The sequence below is a fragment of the Ips typographus genome, linkage group LG4 (genome assembly GCF_016097725.1).
Source record: "Ips typographus isolate SLU linkage group LG4, UJ_Ityp_2.0, whole genome shotgun sequence".
Classification (NCBI taxonomy): domain Eukaryota; kingdom Metazoa; phylum Arthropoda; class Insecta; order Coleoptera; family Curculionidae; genus Ips; species Ips typographus.
Window position 1 is genome coordinate 12,349,696 of NC_138425.1, and position 23,179 is coordinate 12,372,874.

At 35.3% G+C, this 23,179-nt stretch overlaps 2 protein-coding genes across 7 annotated transcripts in view; one reads left to right on the forward strand and one right to left on the reverse strand.

Moving 5' to 3' along the window:
- The window catches only part of cpx (synaptic transmission protein complexin), a 100,066-nt gene that overhangs the window by 24,219 nt on the left and 52,668 nt on the right, over positions 1-23,179 (reverse strand). The window contains exon 1 of one of the 6 annotated variants that reach the window (XM_081979126.1): positions 795-944. The exons of the other annotated variants lie outside the window; for them this stretch is intronic. Coding sequence (XP_081835252.1) covers positions 795-807 — 13 coding nt within the window. The 5' untranslated portion in view covers positions 808-944. Of the gene's footprint in view, positions 1-794; positions 945-23,179 lie in introns of those variants that run through there. 6 annotated transcript variants of the gene reach the window in all.
- On the forward strand, positions 15,920-17,941 carry LOC145728048 (uncharacterized). The gene has a single exon (XM_081977976.1). It carries the CDS (start codon positions 16,233-16,235, stop codon positions 17,871-17,873), a length of 1,641 nt encoding a protein of 546 aa, XP_081834102.1. The 5' UTR covers positions 15,920-16,232; the 3' UTR covers positions 17,874-17,941.

Sequence of the window (23,179 nt, forward strand, 5' to 3'; positions counted from 1 at the left end):
TTTTTTGCCAACTTTACACAACGGGCGCTTTCAGCACGTCGGAATTATTTAGCAAAGCTTCACGAAATTTGTTTTTATTTTTTGATTGATAATTACGACCCTGAATGATTTTCGTTAAAATTCGAACTCTTTTAATTATTTTAAAAGCTCCTTAATGTCAGAAGCATCGATTTTGTTTGAGAGCTCTGAGCCCTTTGCTTAATCACTTTTTATGCTTTTATTGACAAAAAAATACTTGTAAAACTTTCTTAAAAAGGAGGAAAGAACCGTTTTAGTACCGTGCAGCGATTTTAATTAATTATTTTATTGGAAACGGATGTGTAGGTGTATTTCTGAGAATTTTACACTACAGTACTCTTTTCGGTTTACTTCAGATAATTATGTTCTTAAAAAAAAAGTAATATTAGCTGAAACTGACAAGTTTTAATAAATTCTACAATTTTACAACACTCTACTATTTTAAAACTCGTTTTCCTGATCGCTTTAATAGTTGTTTGTAATATTACTCTACAAGCATGCATAAACATCAAATTAATTACGTAAAAAGAGTGATTAGTACGTCACATTCACAGAAGAGGAGAAAAAATACACAAAACCAATTACGTAATAGTTTAGAGAGAGAGAGAGAGAGATAAAAGGCGCACTCACATACTATGAAAAAAGTTAAAAAATTCTTACGCCTTGCGTGGAATAAAATGGAATATCACCCTCCAGAGCACGTGACGGCCTAATCACACAACCGCAAAAGTAAGAAACAAACTTCGTGAGCGTTCAAAGTTGTCTTATGCGCTTACCTAAAATGTTCATATCGCAACGGAGGCACACTAGATGTCGGACTGCTTTCTAGACGACGACAGTGTTTTGTTCCGCACTGCGTGTTACGTCACTACCCCCACTCCGTTGCCAGATGCACGTGGAGGGCGGGAATTACGGACGTTGCGGCGTATATAAGGGTAATGATAGCGCGAATTCGTTCGCCTGCTTACGATTTTAGCGGATAAAAGGATTTTTATGGTGCGGTTGTTATGTCTGGTTTAGGGTTGTTTATCATCCCCCACCATTCCCCCTCCATTCCACTACTCACCGAACACCTCTGGTTCTTTACGTGCTCACTATGTCACTTTTCCATTCAAGCAGTAAATATAGGTTAACGGAACGTGGAGAAAAGGAAAATGCTTCTAACCGCATTCCCTCTATTTCTTAAAATTTTTAGTTGAACTTAGACTTGTACTGGAATATAATTGTAAAGTTGCAAATATAGTTACAAAATGGGGTATAGTAACATTTTTTTTTCCGGTAATTATTAGTACTCGGAAAAATATAGGACGCATATACGAAAAAGTCCCACGTGACGTATAAAAGTCCAGTTTGACATTCGGGCCACATTCGTTTTCACGCTCCATGGAGCGAGCAGAGCTTTTTTGACGTCAAAAAAGCTCTGCTCGCTCCATGGAGCGTGAGAACGAATGTGGCCCGAATGTCAAAGTTTCAACTTTCAAAGTGTCAACTGTCATTCACTGAATCACGTTCTAATGTCGTTGCAGGTGGCAGGTTGCCATATTCTCTTTAAAATACAAAATGTTTGTTTTATAGTTTTAGTTTTCGTTTAATCGTTCATACTCCAACAGAACATACTCAAATTAACAAAAATTAGTTGATGGATACAAGACATTATCAGGCAACTTTGACAACAATGCACCGGTTACAAAGAATGAATAATTTGCCTCCCGAATCTAGTCTTCCACCTACGTTACGGAATTGAAGAGTCTCTAATTCCTGGGAGATCGTGCCAGGCTTATTTTAACATTTTTTAAAATCTTTTTATAAAAATACTGGCGATTTAACATTGAAAACACTTAAAAGCACATTTTAAAACATAAACTGAAATAAGTTTATATTTTGAACCGTAAATTCCACTATGGTAGACTACCCTATTGTCCACAGGAAATGAATAGTAAGAAAAGAGATCCATTACAAACCAATGGTCTTGACAAAGACAAACAGATTTCGATCCATGATTTTGAACAATCACATGACACCATTATTGCAAAATCACACAAAGATCACGTGACTTTTGGTTTATGAAAGATTTGGATCGAAAATCACAAACAGAAAGAAAGGCTATAATCAAAAACCCTGATTGACAACTTGTGATAACTGATCTTTCAGTGATTTTCCGTAACTATTTTTAAATTAAATCTTAAAAGAGAAACGCTCTAAAACTCATGAGTATCAGGGCACAAACTTTGACTTTAGACACTAAAATGGCTTGTGTTATTATATTGTAATGTTTAAGCTGAATTTTAAAAAGTCGGATTAACCCTATAATCCACAAAAAATTGCGTAACATTAACAGTTAGGATTAACTTGGCTTTAGGCAAGTTACCCTTCTTTAGTTAAAAAAACATCTCTATTTTGATTTAATCAAATTAAAATCTTTTCGTAGCATTCTGTGGACTATTCAAAAACGGATTATTATTCTATTTTCTTTAGAGTGTCTGGACCGTTTAACCGCATCCACCAACTGCAACTCTAGAAAGTTTGCCATATGGACTTTTGGATAAGTTTAACCGTTAGGCGAATTTCTAGATTAAACTTAGAATGGGTGCAATAGTTTTATTATTCACTTCCACCGTCGTAATGTGATTGGATTTCAGATAGAAAAAATGCTAAAAGGAGGTCAAGAACAACGGTACGTTTCACATACAAGACGAATCGCGTAATAGAAGAAAATAAAGAAAATGCTTAAGCCTCATCCATTTCGGATCCGTACATTCATTATTCATCACGGAATTTCCGTGTTTGGGTTCATTTAAAATTCAAAACATTCCGTTTCACGTACTGGCAAGGGCCTCTTCTGATTTACTACACCGTTCCGGCACATTATACGATATCCGAGAAACGACCGAATTAAAAATGGAAATTAACTCTTTTAAGCGAATCCAGACGACATGGAAATGATTTCTCAATGGATTCTGATTCCATTAAGCAAACATTGTAAAGCATAGCGTTTCCATATAAATTCGAACAATAAGACTGCAAAATGAAATATAACTGAAAAGCTTTTCGTCGCTAACACGGTCTCGCCATAGTCAAAATAGCCGAGTGTATCTTTCGAAACTATCTCCCACAGGACGCCACGAATTTTAAGATCTATTTCGAGAAACACAACTTGAATTTAAATCAGTTTTATGTGGTTAGAAAAGACACTTTTACAGTTTGATTTTTAGTTCCACTATCTGTTGTAATAACTTGAAGCGCATTTTATGAATTATTATCTCATTTAGTTTTAAAACAGCTGGTGATCATCCCTCGAGGAAAATATGTCTGTCCAATACTTTGCTCTTGATTAACTACGAACAACAGCGTCAAGAGATTCTCGAAAAACAAGGAAATATTGCTGTTCATTATTTTTAACAAATTGCTTATTTACAGAGCAGAAACGAAGGAGAGCTTTCTTTAATACCTTTACTATATAATCTATTGTTTTCAATTTAGTTAGAGAGCAAAAAGCTGCCAATAGATAAAATTGAAAAAAACTTGATTGATGACACCGTTTGGACGCTAGAGGGCGTCAAAATTCTTTCCCCCTAAAATCACATATTTTGGGACACACCTCGCTTTGACCCTAAATAACTCCCTTATTTGACAAGTTATGTCAAAATGTCATAGAAAGCAAAAGATAGAGCAGATTTCAAGCTTTCTAAAAATGTCCCCACATGAGCTATATATTCCCACATAACACCGTTTGGCCGCTAGAGGGCATCAAATTTCCTTTACCATAATATCACATATTAAATTGTAAATATTTTTTAGTCAGATTTCATGTCTCTTAATCCGGCCGAGTTCCTGGCAAAGAAATTTTACACAATTAACACAGACAGTTAAAATATTAAATTTTAGATCTAACTCTGTTAGTTTTTGAGATATCAAAAAACCGACTGCACCAGAGTCTTTTCCGGGAAATTTTAACATAAAATGACCCCGAGACGTCAACTGTAACTTGACAAATAAAAAAGTTGTATTTTTTGACAGTTCGAGGCCGCCGTTTTGAATTTTCTGTCAAAATATTGACTTGCACTTTATTTTAAAGGAAATTTCACGTAGTATCAAGAAACTCTTAGGTAAGAATTTACTGGGCAGAGAAGAACAACTGGTTGGTTAATATTCATAGAAAGGACGAAACCGAAATTCCAACCGGATTTGTAGGTAAGGTCCCAGGAATGGTCATTATATTAATTAACTTTATTAAGGTTCACCCTATAAATTTTCATACAAATATTCGGGAAAAAGGTCCTATTCCCATTATATCAAAAGTTTTAACGATATTTAACGTGTAATCCTTTATCCTACGGTCTAGTTTTCCGCAGACTATAGTTTTAACAATACGTTTCTAATCTGAATTTTACAAATTTATGCGCCGGCACTTAAAAGGAAGAACTTTTGTGCGGTTAAAATGCAAAGCGGAACGAAAAAATCCGCATTTGTCTCCGGCGCTGCATTTTAATGAAAATCGACTCGTAAACCGGTGGTAACTACTTTAAATTGAATGAAAAAGTCCAAAGTTTCACTTTCCGGTATTCAACGATGAGTGTGCTCGGGTTTCAATGCAGATATCCAGATAGTGTAAGCAGCTTTGAGCAGACAAATTTAGTTTTTTTTACTGTGACTTATTTTGAACAATTTAGAAAATTAACTGCAATATTTATACAATCAAAAAAATAGCACTAAGCTATTCCAGACACAGTTTTATTACTTCGCCAACAAACCAATTATTCCGGTTCTGATGTTCAAAGCCAAATTTGATAAAGTTTAGATCTCTTTGACTGACGCGATATTGGCAATCCTACAGAATAAAATTTAGGAAAAATGATTTTTCTCTACTTTAATATCGCTTTCAAGACAATTTCGTATTCTCGGGATACTGCGTTAGATAGGAAAGTTAAAAAAGGGCGCATTTTTCATCGATAAACGGAACAGAAAGGTGAATATTGTGTTTTTTCCGTTTTCAGGCAAAAGCTTTGTTTTTGTCACTAAAGTCCATAAAAGCAGTGATTATGTGTTTTTAACTAGGAATCGAAGAAAGTAAAATTTTTCTCACTCATTTTAGAGATGAAAATATAACTTTCACTACCTAGAGAGTAAAAGTGCCACCATAGTGCGTATTCTTGAGATGGGAATAATGAAGAGACCTGTAGAATGTGACAGGACCCCGCCTTTGTCAGCTTCTTCTGTCACATTCTATCGACAATTCTATTGAGAATTCTAGGCCCCAGAGAGACTGAAAGTATTTTCCTCCCTAGGGGCAAAAAGTGCCACCAGTAAAAATCACACTGTCTAAAGACAGTCACTTTCTTGACAAATTGACAAATATATCTTTAGTAACACACCTTTTTCAGCCAGGTATTAACATAGTATTTAACTGCTGCTTTTCTTCATAAAACTTAACATTTAAACAACAAATTGTTCGAGGGAGCAAAAGTTGCACTTTCCACTCTAGTTGTGCAAATAAGTATTTCTACGATCCCTATAAAAAATTAAATTTTTCTCACTCATTTAACTTTTACTCCCTAGGGAGTAAAAGTATTTTTTTCCTTATCTCTGACATTTTCTTGACAAGTTGACAAACATATCCTTGGTAACAACACCTCCTCCTTTATTAACCAAAATAGTATTTAATTGTTTTTTTTCATAAAACATCAGCAAAAGTTTCACTTTCCTCCCTTGTAACACAAATAACTATTTAGCTTCCCATCAAAAACGCTTAACAAGACGTTCTTCTCTTAGTATTTCGTCGATTTTCCAAGCAGAATTGTTTCCAATTTGTTTTTCAACATTTTTCAACGTTCAATCCTAAAGAGTAAAAGAGTAAAACCGATTTTTCTTCGAATCTCAGCGGATGGCGTTTTCTCAAATCTAAGCTTCAAATATCAGCTGGTGTCTCGGCGAAACTAGCGAAAATAAAACAGCGTCAGTATCATCCGGATGGTTTTATATTATTATTTGTCACGTAGAGTTTTCTGTCGCATTTACAAGCAAACGATTTTACCGCACGCCATTGGGGCGGCCAACTTTCACCATTCCCTGAGATATTATGGGCGATGATTTAAGATTAGGTGAAATGGAGCAGACCGAGATTAGAATTTCCACTCATTTCGCATAGGAAGGATTTATGGGCGTCAATAAAGCACGCTTTTTCACACCCAAGAAGCTTATAAAGTGGAAACAATGGATGATTCTTTATTACTCAGTAAATGTGTATTTATCACCTTTGATGCTTCTTGTCCAGTGAATAGTTTACACTAGATTGGTCATCTGGAGTAAAGTTTTATACACACTGGAAATCCAAACCCCCAAACAAGTGGTCTCGTTAACATTATCTTGGACTATCTTTATAAATTCAGAGGTTCGTACCTAGTTATCTTTCTTAATAGTTATTTGGCGGTTTGTGTTGCATTGTCTAGATTCTCTTTGTCCTCGACTTACAATACCTTAATTCAAAGCGCCTCCAGGCCTTATTTAACGAAATTCAGCCGCCATCTTAAGGGCCGACGATAACCTTTGCTTTGCTAAACTCGAGTCTTTAACGCTGCCTGCTGAAGCGAAACGGAACGGTATCGCATTATGCCGCTTTTGTCTGTTCAGGATTTGTAATTTAATTCAATATCACGGTTTGTTGGAGAGAAATTTCTCTGTGTGTCTCTTTTTAATGCGTTGTGGGTTCGTTTGTTCTTAACCTTGCAGTTTTCCGGAAAAAATTACGCAACCCTTTACACACTCACGTAAAGTTGAAGCACACTAGTTATGAGCCTTTGCAGTAGGTAGGAAACCGACCAAAGAGAGTTATAGAAATGGGTCCTTTGAGGACGATACTTTGCAGTTTAAATTGCGGTTATTATTCCTGGGAGGAGTGCAAAAGGAAAATAACAATGGCGTGCAGGAAGTAGTGGCATTGAAACGACCCTGCTAGAAGACATAACCCAAGTTTTCGTACTCTCGTAAAATGTTTGTTTGAAGCGAAGGGAATTTTACTACTGAGTACAGTTTTTATGTTCTATTTTGAAATTCACAAACTTTGTGGTTGTAATAGATTTCGCTCACACAAATTCAGTGCAAATAATTTTTGTCAAAGTAAAGTGAAACAAACTATCGATATTCCTAAAATACTGATTTATCGCTAGTTCAAGCGTAAATTTGTAGTTCGATTGTCTTCTTTTAGGTAACCAAGACATAAATAATAACGATCTGAATCGTACCGCGACACAAAAATAGGGCAATATTTTCTTGAAAACTGCTGGAAACTCCAATCATTGCCCGCCCTCGATCCGGTAAATCATCTAATATCAATATCTTGAGAAATGGTGCTCCATGGCTCTACACGTTTCGCTATATCTCGATAGCTCCGTCGGAAATTATACCGATATTCGGAAGGATTTGGGCGTGAAACGTTCAATTCTTATAGATGAGCAGAAAAATTTATGCATTGACGTTATTGAGCTAAAAGAAAAAAACACTCCTAAGTTTTCACCAATGTAGAAAGGTTTTGGAGTACGACAAAAATTCTAAAGCTAAAGATTAATAGCGATATTTCTTGCCGTATATTTCCCAGGCAGCAAGAAAAAACGCTTTTCCTTCCAAAGCTGCTGAAAATTGCCCATTAATCAATCCGGATCCTTCAAGAACAAGGAAATCATTTTTGGTCGAGCTTCTTTTTTTCAGCGATGTAATCATTGTATTTCAGCATGAATGCCAGAAAGATTAGAGCAATTTCAAGGACTGGGATATAATCCAACATTTATCAGTAAATCAGTTAAGAGGCACTTAAAAAAAAGGAAGTAGATAATCTTTTGAGTAGCTGTCCGTAAAGAATGCGAACGTGCTTGATTTCCATAACCGTACATCAAAAGCAATCAAGAATGCTTTTTATTCTGTCACTCTCCAAATTTGTTTTATTAACTCTAAAGAAGGTGCAAATCATATTTAGAACTGTTATCCCTTATTTACTCAATTAGGGAGTGTGAGTAAGTTATGGGACGAACGTTGCGACAAAATTGGCCGCAGGTGTTGAGAGAGGACTTGAACGGGTAAATCATTTTAATTTACATAACTCGAGAAGGTCCGGACGACCCGATTAGACCCGGATTTAATTACAGAAACCTCTAGCCAATAATCTCGACAAAAGAGGTTCTGACGAACGATTAGATTAACGAATTAAATTGGTTTCAAGCTGAAATCGTACCCATCTGTACGATTAGTATAACAAACGGAATTGCAAATTCAGTGATGCATCTATTATCCGGTAGAAAAATTTGTGAATTTTAGTATAACCTTGGCAGAAAAATAGTAATGAACTACTGGAGTTATTTAGGAATTAGCTGAAATAGGATGAGACAAGAAATTGAACATGTGTAACATGTTTTTTGTTACTTCTAGAAAAATGTTTTTTGGAAGCACAAAGGTGAAATTGGAAGAAATTGCAAGTGTTCGAAGATTGTTTCAAGAAGATAAGGTTACTGATCTAACTAGGAATAGCAAATGTATAGCTACAAAATAACATAGTTGTTGAGAAAAAAATGGCGGTTAAATTGTACGTTGTACTTTAAGCTAAGTTTAAGTCAAGTCTAGTTCACACTAATTTTTTCTTCGTCACAGTCTGAACCAAGAATGAGTGTGCATACCCCCTGAATCACAAAAGATAACTAACTTAACTTGACACTTATTGTGTTTATTAGGCTGCTTTATAAAAATGTACAGAAATTGAAGCTTTTAAATGACATTTCTGAATGACACAAATTGTCAAGTCCTAATTTTCATACAATGTCACCTGCTATGAACACCATGAGTTGGTTTGTTTACACTCATGAAAGTAAATAGACTTAATATTATTTAATAGTGAGTAAAGGAAATTTCTACTGTTGTACCTACAGGTAAAACCTGGTAGTGGTGGTAAACCCTTATTTTTACCTAGTTTTAGTATTTGTAGGGTAAGACAGTTTGTCTGTAAGCTTTAATATAAACTTAACCAAACATTTGGTAGTTGGAGTATTTTTGAGTAGGTATTAGAGTAAAACATACCATTTTTCTAATTTTGGCATATAAAGTGACACTTTTCAAAACTGATTAGAGTGTGTGTTATGTAACTAGTTACATAAAGTATCACTTTATGTAACTAGTTATGAAAAGTTCATTTCATCACTCCCTGTTTTTATGCATTTCCGTAGAAACATATGGGCGACATCCATCATAACATGTCGTTGTCACTGTTTATACAAGGTGCTATGAAAGTGAATATTTGTGTTAAATCACTTTAAAAGATGGTTTTTACCGCTTTTTGGTCAAAATTAGAAAAAATTATGTAGGCAACACGTTTCGAAAATGTCTTATTGTGTAACTCATTCAAATTGTAGGACCTCGCTGCGCTCGCCCTACAAACATTCATTCGTTACACAAAATCGATCTTTTCGTAACTGGTTACATAAATAGCTATTTTTGTCAAAAATTCAACTAGGTCAATTTTTTATTTTACTCCAGAAGAGTTTCAATGCACAGCAAAGGGTATTTTATACCAAAACAGCTTAAATTAAGTAAAATAAGCACTTTAAACAATTACTGAAGGTTTTAGTTCGCTGGTCATCCCGCACAATATCACCTCTGATGAGCCATAACATAGCAAAACGCTTTAGTGAACTGGGTTTGATTGATAGTAAACAAAACCTCACACTAAACAGAAAATATTGGAATCATATTTGAAAAAACTACCTCAAAGAATACCCCATTTTTCCCAGGCTGACATAAAAACTTTTCCGTTTAACGAGTGGGGTAGATTTGGTTGACGCACGCAGAGTGTTGAATTAAACACGACCAGAAAAACGTTCTTTGCTAGTTCACAATTGGCCGAGTTCGAAATTACTTTCGTGAGGATAAAAGTTTTGTGCGATGCCAAACAGATGCCGCAACATCGTGAAAGGGCCCGATCAATCTACTTTGGGGGGCGGTTTAGGCTTTCCACGCCATAAATTATCCCCCCATCTCTTCCGAGCTAAATGGGAATTTGCAGTACGCCGGTTAAACGGAGCGAAACGCACTAGGTCACTGGCGGCCCTTCCTCGAGATCTATCGGAATTTTCTAGACCTGAGAATTAACGAACGACCGGGATAGTATACAGGATATTGTAAAGGGTCGTGGGTGATGAATTGGTGCGTTCGTTAACTGACTAACTAGAGTGATGGAATTTTACAAGGGTTCAAAGTTATCTTGATGAATTGAATCACTATTATTTTTCTCATACAAAACTTATATTTTCTTATAAACATACATAGATAGAGGAAAATTGGATTAGACAGTAATCGGCCTACGAAGGTCGAAGGAACGTTCCCGTGTTAACAAGCTTCCATATGGCGGCGTTCCAGCCTTCTCCGTCCCTTATCCCGACTAACTACCATGTTTCCCTTGTGATTAATTAATTTTAATTTGATTAATTGCCCCGCCCATGTTCGTTATTACGCCGTTACGACACTACTTGCAAAGACCTTTGGACTGGAAGATTACGCACCACTCGTGGTAATTAAGTTAGAGTCCCGTGTATTCACTAGGACCTAATTGACGTTTCCAGGTTAACTACAACTCTAAATTTTAAGTGTTTGAGGTATTTTAGTAAGCTGAAAACCGCCTAATAAAAACCGCGGGGCGAAATTAAATTGGCTTCTATTTGCATAACCAAAGCAAGAAGTGTAGCGATAAGAACAACCGTTTTAATAAAGCCATTTAAGAAACATGAAAATTGCCCCATTTGAAAATAATAAGGCGGCTCGAAATGTCTGGTATTAGGACCCTCTGCTGAAGTAAGAAGCTCTTAGAATGAGATGTTAACTATTATTGTCTTAGATTGTCTGCTTAAAACTCTTACCATACAGGGTTTTTCAATGAAAAGTAGCCACCCTGAATATCTTCCAAAATAATTTCTCTGTTAAAAAATGCTAAGACACGTCAACAAAGATTGCAAGGGGGACATCTTTTCACGTAGGATTTGAATTTCTGCCATCAGCCCCTTTGCCGCCATAGCCACCCCCACTAAGTTTTCAAATGGCACCATACCCTGTGTGGCACATCGTTGGAAAGGGTATTTCATAAGGAAACTGCTGATAACACTACCGAATACCTGTTTTCCATTCTTTGTTTTTGCCTCAGTCGGTCAACTTGTAAGTTTGTTTTGAAGGAACATTGTCAATATGGTTTACACGACTGCCGAAAGAATAGAAATTGTACGTTTTTATTTCAAACATAACGACCAGATAAATTAATTGGTCATCAGTATGTCTTAAAGTTGATGCAAAAATTCATGGAAACTGGTTCAGTGACAAACAAAAAACATCAACCTGAAAGACAAATTACACTGGTCGACAAAAAAAATATTTTTTTTTGTAACAAAAAGCTGAATAGCATAAAATGGTAAAATGGACCAATATGAATTGAAAACAGCAAAAAAAAAACTTGTAGCACGTAAGGTTTTCTTGTTACGTTAAACAAACCACAAGCGTAGAACGGTATTATAATGCATATGTTATTTATCACAAAATATATTTTGCAAGTAATTTAAATCTCTATAGCGACTGTATCTACTTAATAATAAGTTGAAATCTAATAACAATACAAATATTCAAAAAAGTTATTTGAAACACACCAAATAGTTCTATTTTTTTCTTTTGTGTGGGGTGACGTCTTCTCTCTTCAAAAACCAGCAATAGTCACCCATCATGGCTTCATCCCATCGTCCTTGGTACCTTGTTTCCATTGTCCTGATGTCCTGATGGAACCTTTCACCTTGCTCGTCGCTAACAGCGCCCAAATTCTCCGGAAAAAATGATAGACGGGAATGAAGAAAGTGAATTTTTAAAGACATTCGACAACCAAGCAAATTGTAAGATTCCAAAAGTTCCTCAACTATTTGTTCATAATTTTGATCCTTATTGTTACCTAAAAATCCCTTCACCACTCTTACAAATGAGTTCCACGCTCTCAATTCTTCTAAGGTGAGATTTTCCGTGAAATGAACATCTCCCATCAATTTTCTAGTTTGCGGTCCAATAAAAATACCTTCTTTTAATTTGGCGTCACTTAACTGAGGAAACACTTGTCTCAGGTACTTAAATCCTTTACCATCTTTATTCATAGCCTTCACAAAGTTTTTTATCAGTCCGAGTTTTATATGAAGAGGAGGCAAAAGAACATTTTTTGGATCTACAAGAGGCTCATACTTAACATTTTGAGATCCAGGTTGAAATGCACTCCTCTCCGGCCGACCATCAGTGATTTTAGATTAATAGATACCAATACAAGGGAAAAACTCTTTTTCTACCTATCTTTTTTTTTATCTTTTCTACCGTTTGTTCATCTAGAATTACAAAGTCGTATATGCATATAAACTCCTTTTGGAAGAACGCTCTTTTGTATATAATACTAAAAATATTTAAAAAAAAAACAGTACGAATATTTCCTCTTGGTAAATAAGTAATATCCGTTGTGTTAATCCCAAAAAAGCAATTCTTTGTTACAGTTTCATTTTGGCAGTTACGACTTTGTAATTCTAGATGAACGCGTTGTGCCGACTCTGCCGAACACGCCTACCGTCGTATTTTAAGCCGCGCCTAAGTTAAGTTTGATTCAGGCTGTCATTTTTTCACCTGTATTGTCACAGTGTGAACCACCCTTAACTTAATCTTGGCTTAAAGTATGACTGTGCAAATGGGGGTTCGTCATATTTGCTCTGCTCCTTCATGTGGGGCTTCAACTCAAACACGGCTATTACTGGCCAACATCAAAAGGTTTAATGAAGCTATTGAAAAAAGTGGACGTTCTAGGACTTTATGGGATTTTTTTCTATTACTAGAAAGGCATAAGCATTGTGAAATTAATGGTCTGACTGGTGTTACAAAAATTGTGTCGGCCAGTGTTATTAATGAACCAATTGAAGTTGCTGTTTTGGGACACGTTGCAAATTGCAATGGATAATAATCAGTCTTTAAATCAAATTTCCCATGCATCGGGAGTTTCGACAAGCAGTGTATGGAGAATTTTAAAAAAACACAATTTTCATCCCTACAAGGTAAAATTGTTTCAGAAATTAAACGAAGATGACTATGATAGAAGACTACAATTTTGTGAAATTATGTCTAGGTACTAATCTGACAAACAACATGAACTTGTTGTAGAATATTTGCTTCAGTGATGAGTGTATGTTTTTTTTGAATGGAGAAGTGAACAGGCATAACTGTAGGTATTGGTCAGACACGAATCCACATTGATTTAGGGAAACCCATACCCAATATCCAGAAAAATTTAATGTTTGGGCAGGTATTTTAGGAGACCACATCGTTGATCCGTTTTTTATTGACGGTAATTTGAATGGCGCTACTTATCTTGAGCTTCTTGACACCACTGTTGATCCGACCATAACAGAGCTACTAGAAAATGATGAAAATTTATTTGAAAATCAACTAATTTTCCAACAAGACGGTCCTCCACACTATTCACTTCCCGTTCGAGAATATCTGAACAATCGATTTCCTGGAAGATGGATTGGTAGACGTGGTCCCATGGAATGGCCTGCGAGATCACCCGACCTCACTCCGTTGGACTTTTTTCTATGGGGGCATTTAAAATCTAAAGTCTATGCAACACAGCCGGCCAATATTGCAGACCTTAGGCAGAGAATAATACATGAATGCCGACAACTGACACCGCAAGTCCCCACAAATGTTCGCGAACTCTTCCAAAGTCGCTTGTATTATTGTATGGAAGTTAACGGAGGTTATTTTGAGTCATTAATTAAATGATAACCGCTATTTGCTATTATTTCTGTAGTTAACAAAAAATAAACACAAAATGTATTTTTTATTTTTTTTGGTCTCAATTCAAAGCAAATGTACAAATAAAATAGTGCAATTAATTCCTTATGAAATACCCTTTCCAACGATGTGCCACACAGGGTATGGTGCCATTTGAAAACTTAGTGGTGGTGGCTATTGCGGCAAAGGGGCTGATGGCAGAAATTCAAATCCTACGTAAAAAGATGTCCCCCTTGCAATCTTTGTTGACGTGTCTTAGCATTTTTTAACAGAGAAATTATTTTGGAAGATATTCAGGGTGGCTACTTTTCATTGAAAAACCCTGTATAGAACCAGGTAAAAACTTTGAATTAGGATGAATAGATGCCAAACTTAAATTCGATTACATTTGTTGCAACCTATTATTAATCGAGCAAACCGACTAGTAATCTCTCTTTTGTCTTGTTCGAACAGAACACAATTGCCCATCGGGTGGCATGTCATTCTATAGGAACACTTCCCCAGATTAGTCCGGTCCGGATAATCGCGAACATTTTATCTTAATTTATCACTGTCCTCGAGTGAAAAAAACAATCAAATTATTCGGCCGGAAAATCCACTCACGCATTAAATTATCACCCATCTTCCCATCAAGACTGTAACACGAAATAGCGTTGATCTCGATTACCTCCCGCCACCGATCACATGCTGTTTGATTGATGAATTTATGAGGTTTTTTTCTAAAAAAACCTCCTCTAAATGACGTTTTTAGATAATTTGCTAGTAAATTCACGTATCTGGCTTCTAGACATATTTATGCTGGCTCGAACCTATAATAAGGATGCTTTAACAATATCTTGGTGAAAATCATCTTTGATCCTTTCTGGCTTTCGTTATAACGCTGGTCCATATGAGTTACGTACTGAATAATTCATGCTACCGAACCAAAATCAAATTATTCACAAAACATGCTACTTCCTTAACATACTGTCTCTTAAGGGTCGTTTCTTTTTCCACGCACTGGAATAAAATTAGCATCGTATTGTTGTTTAGGGTTGAAAAGCCGACAAAAAAAATGTTTTATTAAGTAAACCACAACCCTAATAAAAAAAATGGTCAAAAAGCTGCTCAAAGCAACCACTTTGAGGATAATCTGTCTTGTTTTTTTTTCCAACCAAATTTGGGTTGAAATTTAATTCATACTGAAGGAATTTCCACACGATTTCATTACCTTCTTCAGGGCTGTCGGTTTGAATTTTAGTTATTAAGTCAGTAAAGGGTATATTATTTTCGTCGATTTACTTCCAAAAAAGGCCAAAGTTTTAATTAGTATTTGGTCTGAGAAAAAAATTACTGTTGAAAAACTTTTTTAATATCTCTTAATACAGAAGGGGTACTTTTGATAGTTGGAATTTTACTTTCTTAAATAACCTAATGTTTTGGTATCTTTCTTTAACGTGTATAAAAAAGTAAAATAAAAATTAAAAAAAAAATAAGCAGACCAAAAAGCAGACTTCTATTTTGTCCATATTCCTAAGAAAATATCAGTTTGGAAAATCAAAATAACTACATTTATGAAGAACACAATAATGAGAGAACAAATTAATTCAATGTATGTATGCTAAAACAGAATTATTGTATAAGAATGGAAATTTTGCCAAAAGAATTATTGAAATAAACTTAAATAGTAGAAAAATAATTAAAATAGTAGTCAAACTGTTAACACATGACATTTAAAAACCTCCTCATATGACAATTGACACATGAATGCTCCTGGTGCAAAAAAATGCAGACCCGTTTGAGTCAAATTTTGACTTATTTTGACTGCATTCGTTAATTTGACGTCACAATGACGAAATTTAACAAAACAATATTTTGACCTAAACTGTCAAATTATGTCATCGTGACAAAATTCGCTCTGAACGAACCGGGTCTATATCCTAATTATTCTTGAACTGAAAACAAACATATCGATACTTAAATAATATTTCACTAGTTGTAGTGGTTAGTACTCTGCGCACATCACTATCAAATCGACGATATTCATTTGTTCTCGCTTCTCGCTCGCGCTCAGAGGCGTCAGTCAGCTGTTCGGCAGCCGTTCGTTTGTTTACCGCAAAAGCTAAGTTGATCGATACGTAGTCGGGCAAAGTGTGTGTTATTTCAATCTTACCGGTTTAAAATCGTTATTTTCCTCGGAATGATTTGACGGTATTACGAGATGGGATAAGGTAAATTCAATTCCACTCTCTAAATTCAGAATATCAGATTAGTGAGCGAGGCGAAGCTGGGAACGTCGCCACATAACCTCATTTTGTGTTGTTTTGTTCGCTAGAGATGAGTTATCGTAACGATATTTTTTTTTCCTTTTCGATCACTTACTGAGTAGAACCTTCACGAACAAAGTAATGGCTTGTCGACCACCGCAACCGTTAAATGACTATTACGGTTCGCTGTTAACTCAGCACCTGAAGGCGATATTGGAATCGGGATTGCTCCTAGACGAAGATTACGAAGTGTTGTTAAACGGTTGCAATTTTAAAATCTACCCAACTCATTCCGGAAATGGTCCCTTGCGGATAATTGCAGCGAGCGTGGCAGTGATTGGGTCGACGATGGCTGCATGGAAATGCAATAACGTTGCGCTCGCATTATCCTCTTTGGGAGCATTGGTATTGGTCTATTTGGAAAGAAAGGCAACGTTAAAACGTAAACAGCGCCAAAGAATTGTTGACGAAGTCATTAAAAGTTTTGCAAAGGTGCGCAAGCTTAATACGGCCATTATACGCTATTTGAAGTTGAGAAAATTGGGGAAGTCTACAAAGGAAAACTTACTCGTGGAACATAACGAGAACGTTCGGGAGTTTGTTATATTTTTCTCTAGAAGGAACCAAGAGTACTTAAATATGTTTATGGGCAATTTAAAAGAATTGGCAAGCAAAAAACCTGAATTGAGTGAGGATTTCAGAGGAGTTGAAGACATTGACTTGGAGTCACTTTTAACTCAAGATGATGAACTAACAGTATCGAGAATCCAAGATATATTCACTTTGTTAGTCTCTAAGTATCTTAACTATTTAGGGTTTATTTTCTGTAGCTCTATACATGAGCCAAATTCGTGTTTAGATATAAAAGCAATTTTAGACTACAAACTACCTTTAATCCAAAGCAATTTAACTCAACTTAACACAGATATACAACAAGAATTTAACAATCTTAGATACTGTGCAGCAGAAAAAGTAGCAATAGACACAACAAAAAAGGGATATTATGCCCAAAAGCTCTCAGGAAAGCTGCATCAAACTTTAATAGGAGCAGTCAACAACCTGTCGTTGATAACTGAAAAATCACAGCTAGTGTTACGAAAAATTGAACAAATTGAAGACAACAGTGACGTAAAGAAACTTGAAATGACATTGAGAGATTTGCGGGATCACGCTTTTGCCACTTATGAGTCTTTAGAGATATTGTGTAAACTGTACGGAGTTCTAGCCAATGCTCCTAAGGGTTCTACTGAAGCTCTAAAAGCTTCTAAACCTAAAGAAGAAGAAAGTCCGCTTACAATTAATTACGACGATCAACAAGAAGTGATTGAGGAAGACTATGAGCTTTTCATTCCTGACGTAGATACAGAAACAACACAACTAAACCTTCAACAAGAACAATGCCAAGACCAATCTGGTGCCTATTTAGGATTAATGCTGAAGGAGCTCAGACAAGCCTTGAAAGAGCACGACAGATTCATTGCAGCTCGAAATAAACGAGGAATACAAGATGAGGATGTCCCTCCCAAAGCTCCGAAGGAAGTTGCCAAATTTGACTTAAGAGGTTTTAATTCTCCAAAAGCTCCAATGCCTCCTCCTAGACCTTCAAAAATTCCACCCCCAACGTTGTTGAGTAATCCACCACCACCACCACCTCCCCCAAGAGTGTTGGAAGAAGAAGCTCCTAGCGGGCCCACTAGAAGTTTGTTTGATGGAATTAAAGCTTTATCAAGCCAGTTGAATTGCGAGGAAGAAGTTTTTGGCGATGAAGAAGATAGTGATTAACTAGTACGGTAAATTAAAATTGTTAAGAAGGTTTGTTAAACCTGAACATAATAAATCTATTACCTGAATCTGTGCGACCTTTTAGTTAAACCGTTCTCATTGACCGTCCAAAGTGCCCGTTTTATCTGGACAGCATCCGGTGCTAACTGACACACATACATCTTCGCAGACAAAACCTTAAGGGTACATACGACCCGGTTAGGAAACAAAGAGAAGGTTTTAAAACGGCCCGTAGAGATTGGAGCCCCAAAATTTGCTTGCAACGGCCATTTGTGAGCGTCCGGGAGCCCCTAATTGAAAACGGGCCCCCGCACGTTCTGATAGTGATTGCTCTGCTATCGGCCTTTTTGCCTACAAATAGCTTAGTTTATGAAATTTGCCTCTAAAAAGGGTCGGACAGAGGCTGTAGCGTTTTATATTGGTTACACTCTTCTTATCTGTCGTTTTGAAAGTTGGCACATAGCGCCGATGAATTTAAACCAGATCCGAGAAAGCGTCGAGACGTGACGTTAAATTTCTTTAACCGCAGCAGCCCTACGTTGTTTCCACTCTTCTGAGTAATAATTCATAAAAATATTCCGCATAAATAACCTCCACTAATACTTGGATTAACTGAAGGGGATTCCATCTGCTATTTAACTGTCAGTTATGCCAAAGCAGTCTAATTCAGAGAACTTTATTCTATCAGATTATTGTGTGAAGCTTATGTCTAGAATTTGCCCTAATGATGTGTCTGCAGCACTAAAACTAAGTATTACCATTTAGCAGCATAATTAAGTTTATCCAAACAATAGGAATCAATCATTTTTCAATTCTTTAGTTGAAAATCTGTACTATTAGGTAAAGCTTAGACACAAATGCCGAAGTAAAACTCATTGGACCTCAACTCTCAGCTTAAACTAAGCTTCCCCCCCCCCGTTTGTTTGAAACCGTGAAAACCTCTCTGCAAATTAAACTAAAATATAAACAAACAGAAAGTTATAGTAATCGCCCCTAATCACACACACACTGATTATTGTCTACCTATTTCTCTAGAATGCAGTTACGGTCTGTGAACAGTACAACGTTTACTTCTTTGCCTGACTGTGAACGAGAAGATGGATTAAGGAATCACTCAATCTTGTTTTGAAATTTTGTACCCGATTTTGACATTAGGCAGTAAGTAAGAATTGAGTACAGGCTTTTTATCAAATCGGAGACAGTTTAGAGAAGCAAAGTTTCAGTGAAATAGAAGAGGTTTTAAACATTTGTAAAACAACTCCAATAAAACAGAAGCTCCTGGATCTGAACCTTTAACGGAAGTTTCCGAACACCTATTTCAAACTGGAAAACACGAGAATCTAATAAGCCCCCTATACTTAGAATTACCCTTTACACTAAGCGTAACGTAACTAAATACAACTATCGGTAAACCAAACAACTAAAGGGTGTGGACTTTCCCTGTTTAGGACCGCTTTCGAACAAACGGCAAAGCGTTCGCTAGGTCGGTTCGATATCGGTCAGGATAATTCTGGCAAGCCGCCAACTCTAAAGTGGGAAATAGATGCCGTTGTTCGATGCCATAATCTGCTTTCAGACTGCATGGCGATTCCGACCGGTAAGCTAGAAGCCATACAGTCCCTTAGCGATCATAATAACAAAAAAAAATTGCTCTTTCATAACAATATACGTACACGAACTGGCACAATTTGCATTTTTATCTTGTTTCGCGAGTTATACGATGTGGCAGGCGAGAAGGTTGGAAATTATGTAAACCCCCATTTTCAGGTTTAAAGTTCGCCAAGTTGTTTTAAAATAACACAACTTTGGGTAGACTAAATGTGTTTTTACTTGAATTGAGTCTCTTGTTTAAACGGTTTTAAGACTACAAAAATGTGACCTACTTCAAACAATGAATTAAGTTGATTGATTGCTAGAACTCTTCTGTCAACAAATCAGTTTTACCGTTTATGACGCAAGTCAGAGCAAAATTTAAATACGACTTTCATTGAAAATCAAATAGATTGTAGTAGTTCATAAATATAGTCAACGTCAAACAAACATGCACAGTTTCCAGTCAGAAACCGCAATACAATACGGTGAACTTCTCAAACTTTCTTTTAAATTTCAGAGCACGTGGCCTGGCTGCAGAAAACACGACTCGTCGTCCTCAACATAACAATGTCGTTACTCGCAAACAAAATAATGAAACATAACTTTGGGCTTAGGACTTTAAGACCAAAGATCGATTGTGTGAAAAATTGTGTCACCTTTGAGTTTTTCCCTATTGGAAAGCGTATGTTACGTGGGTCCGTGTCAACAATAATTAATCAGAGCTTCAGCAGCCGAGAATGATAAATTGTGGTTGAGGCCATAACTCAAATTCAGGCAATATATTTTTACCGAATGTACCATGTAACCGAAGGAAATGTAGCTGACTAGAAAGTCGTAATTAAACAGAAAATGTTTAATGTAAGATATGTCCAATTAAAAAGCGGAAGCCCAACTGTAAATTTTGGTATATAAAGCAGGTTTTACACCAATAGTTTTAAATCAAATTGATCACATTTATTTTATGAAACTTCTTGAACTTTTTTAGCTTCACCAACCAAGAAAATTTAGTCTTTAGGTTTGGTTTTCTTGTAAATTTGATATTTTGTATTTATGTTTCTACAGCTTACTGTTCAGGGACCGATCATATAGGTAATTTCTCTCTTTTAACTTTTTACTACAAAATTAGTTGTTCCGGTTAGAAAAACGAACTGTTTCTGTAATAGAGGTTATTCTTATATAAAAAATAAAACTCACTAAAATCAGTGTGTTTTTTTAACTTGCAGAATATGAAATATTTAAACCTTCTAGATATACTTTCAAAAACCTGAAAATCCTCTTCGAAAAAGAGCATAGTGTCTTCATTTATTTAGAACAAAGGATTTGGGCCTATTTTTGCGTAAAACTATTTTTAGTTCTTAAGGAAATTGGAACATTAATGATATTTATTATTTTTGCTGTAATTCAAAGATTTTGGAACCTGGAGGAAATATAATAATTAAACCTTCTAAAGATAACTTTCACACACACACACCATGTCGAAAACACAAAAAATATCTTTGAAAAAGTGTTTAGTTTCTTAATTTGTTGAGTAACAAAAAGATGTCATTTTGGTCCATTTATGCTTGAAGCAGTTCTTATGGTAAAACCCATTAATAGATAGTGGATTATTTCAAGAAAATTTGAACCATATTGATATTTATTGTTTTAGATGAAATTAAAGCTTTTTGGCACCTGAAGGAAATGAAATATGAACCTCCTATATCGGGTGGTCCAGTTTTAAGTGTCAATAATTCACCATTTGATAGCTAATCAAAAAATAAGTTGACTTGCATTATGTCATTTTTCTGAAAAAGGTTTCCTAAGGAAGATACAGTCCTCCAAATTTCAATTTAAAAAATCGTTTTATATTTTAAAACTGAACATCCAAGACTTGTGAAAGTCCAAATTTGTACTGAATAGTCTAAAAACTTTTTTACTGCTACATTCAAGAACTAAAAAAAGTCCGGAAATCAAGACAAAGATTGTATTGTGCATGAAACTCATTTTTTACTACTAAAAATAATATAAAAGTTGACTTTTAATGCTAGAACGGACCTTACTAGGACTAAAGATAGTCCAAAAGTCTATTTTCAAGACTTTAATTGGTGTACAACTGAATTTTCTGGACTGGACAACAAGTCTAGAAGTAAATTAAATTTTCGGACTATTTTATTTCTAAAAATTAGTTCTCAAGACTATTATTGTAGCATTTGGTACCAACATTTTTTACTTTTATTACTGAAGAAACTTGACTTTTGGAAATAGTCTTAAACTCGATTTTTCAGTCTTAAAAAGCACTAAAAACCGTCTGAATTTCTTAGAGATGCTACAATTTATTGCACCTATGTAGTGTAGAAGTCAATTTAATAGTGAAAAAGCTTCAAATAACATTTTCAAGATTATGGTCAGTGGACAAACTGGCTTTTAGGCCTGATAAGTCAAAAACTTTGTAAAGATAGTCTTGAAACTCGATTTGAGGCACTGAAAACAGCCTTAAAACACTAAAAACAGTCTAGTTTATTAAGAAATACCCGAATTTTTAGCACTGAGGTGTCTAGAAGTCGATTTAATAGTGACAAAGCTTGGAATGCCATTTTAAGTCAATGAAGAATGTAAAAATTATTTTTTAAGTTTGCTATGTCAAAAACTTGGTGAAGATAGTCTTGAAACTCGATTTTCCAAGCTGAAAGCAGTTTTGAAGCACTATAATTAGTCCAGAATTCGAAGAAAATGAAAAGCAAAGTAAAAAGCACGAAAAGTACGTTTTCAAGACAATTTTCATGAATCTAATGTTAATGTCCTGCATCTAAGACTATTTTCAAGACTAAAATATTGAAATTTGTCTTCAAATTATGAAAACTTACTTCAAATGCAAATTTTAAGCTTCTGATGTCACGTTTCATTAGTTCAGTCACATTTTGGGGTTCAAGTCAATTTTTAAGGTTTAAATGTATGAATTTGTTATAACAAATTCTTGAAAAAGTAGTTTTTATGTCTACAAGTCAATTTTCAGTATTAAAGTCTCTCGATTTGCACGAAAACTGGTTACAAACACAACTTTCAAGCTTCTGAAATTTTTATCTTTTCTAATTCAATTTTCAAAACTAAAGTCTTTTAGTTTGTCTGGAAAGTATGAAAACTGGCTACAATAATATTTTTTAAACTTCTTAAGTGAATTTTCCGTTTCCAAGACAATTTTTAAGTTGGGTTGGGTTAGTTTTGGGTCTTTGACCGTAATAACGTGTAATAAAGTGCTTGTTCCAAATTTGATCAATATTGCTCCAATGATCTGACAGTTATAACAAAAAAAAACGATTTTTTAAACAGAAATTTGAAGGACTGTATTTTATTTTCCTTAGGAAGCACTTTTCAGGAAAATGACATAATGAATGTCAACTTATTTTTTAATTGGCTATGGATTGGTGAATTATTGACATTTAAAACTGGACCACCCTGTAGATGTGCCAAAATCAGAAAATTGAACATTTTTCGTTTTCCAACAGTCTTGTTGGATGAAACACAAAACGTAAAATTTGATATAAAATTACACTGATGAAATTGGTTTTTGAAGCTGAGTATTAATTAACCAATTTCTTTAAAAAATCATTTTACATATCTACAAATCTACAAAAAAGCATCCAATCAATTAATTCTATAAATTTTTCCCGAATGCATAATTCAAAAACCTTCATTTCGAACATGGTTTAGCTCTATGCAATTCCATGAATAGGTCG

Bases quoted from the DNA above. Each gene is read 5' to 3' on its own strand.
- LOC145728048 (XM_081977976.1), top strand. From the start codon at position 16,233: ATGGCTTGTCGACCACCGCAACCGTTAAATGACTATTACGGTTCGCTG.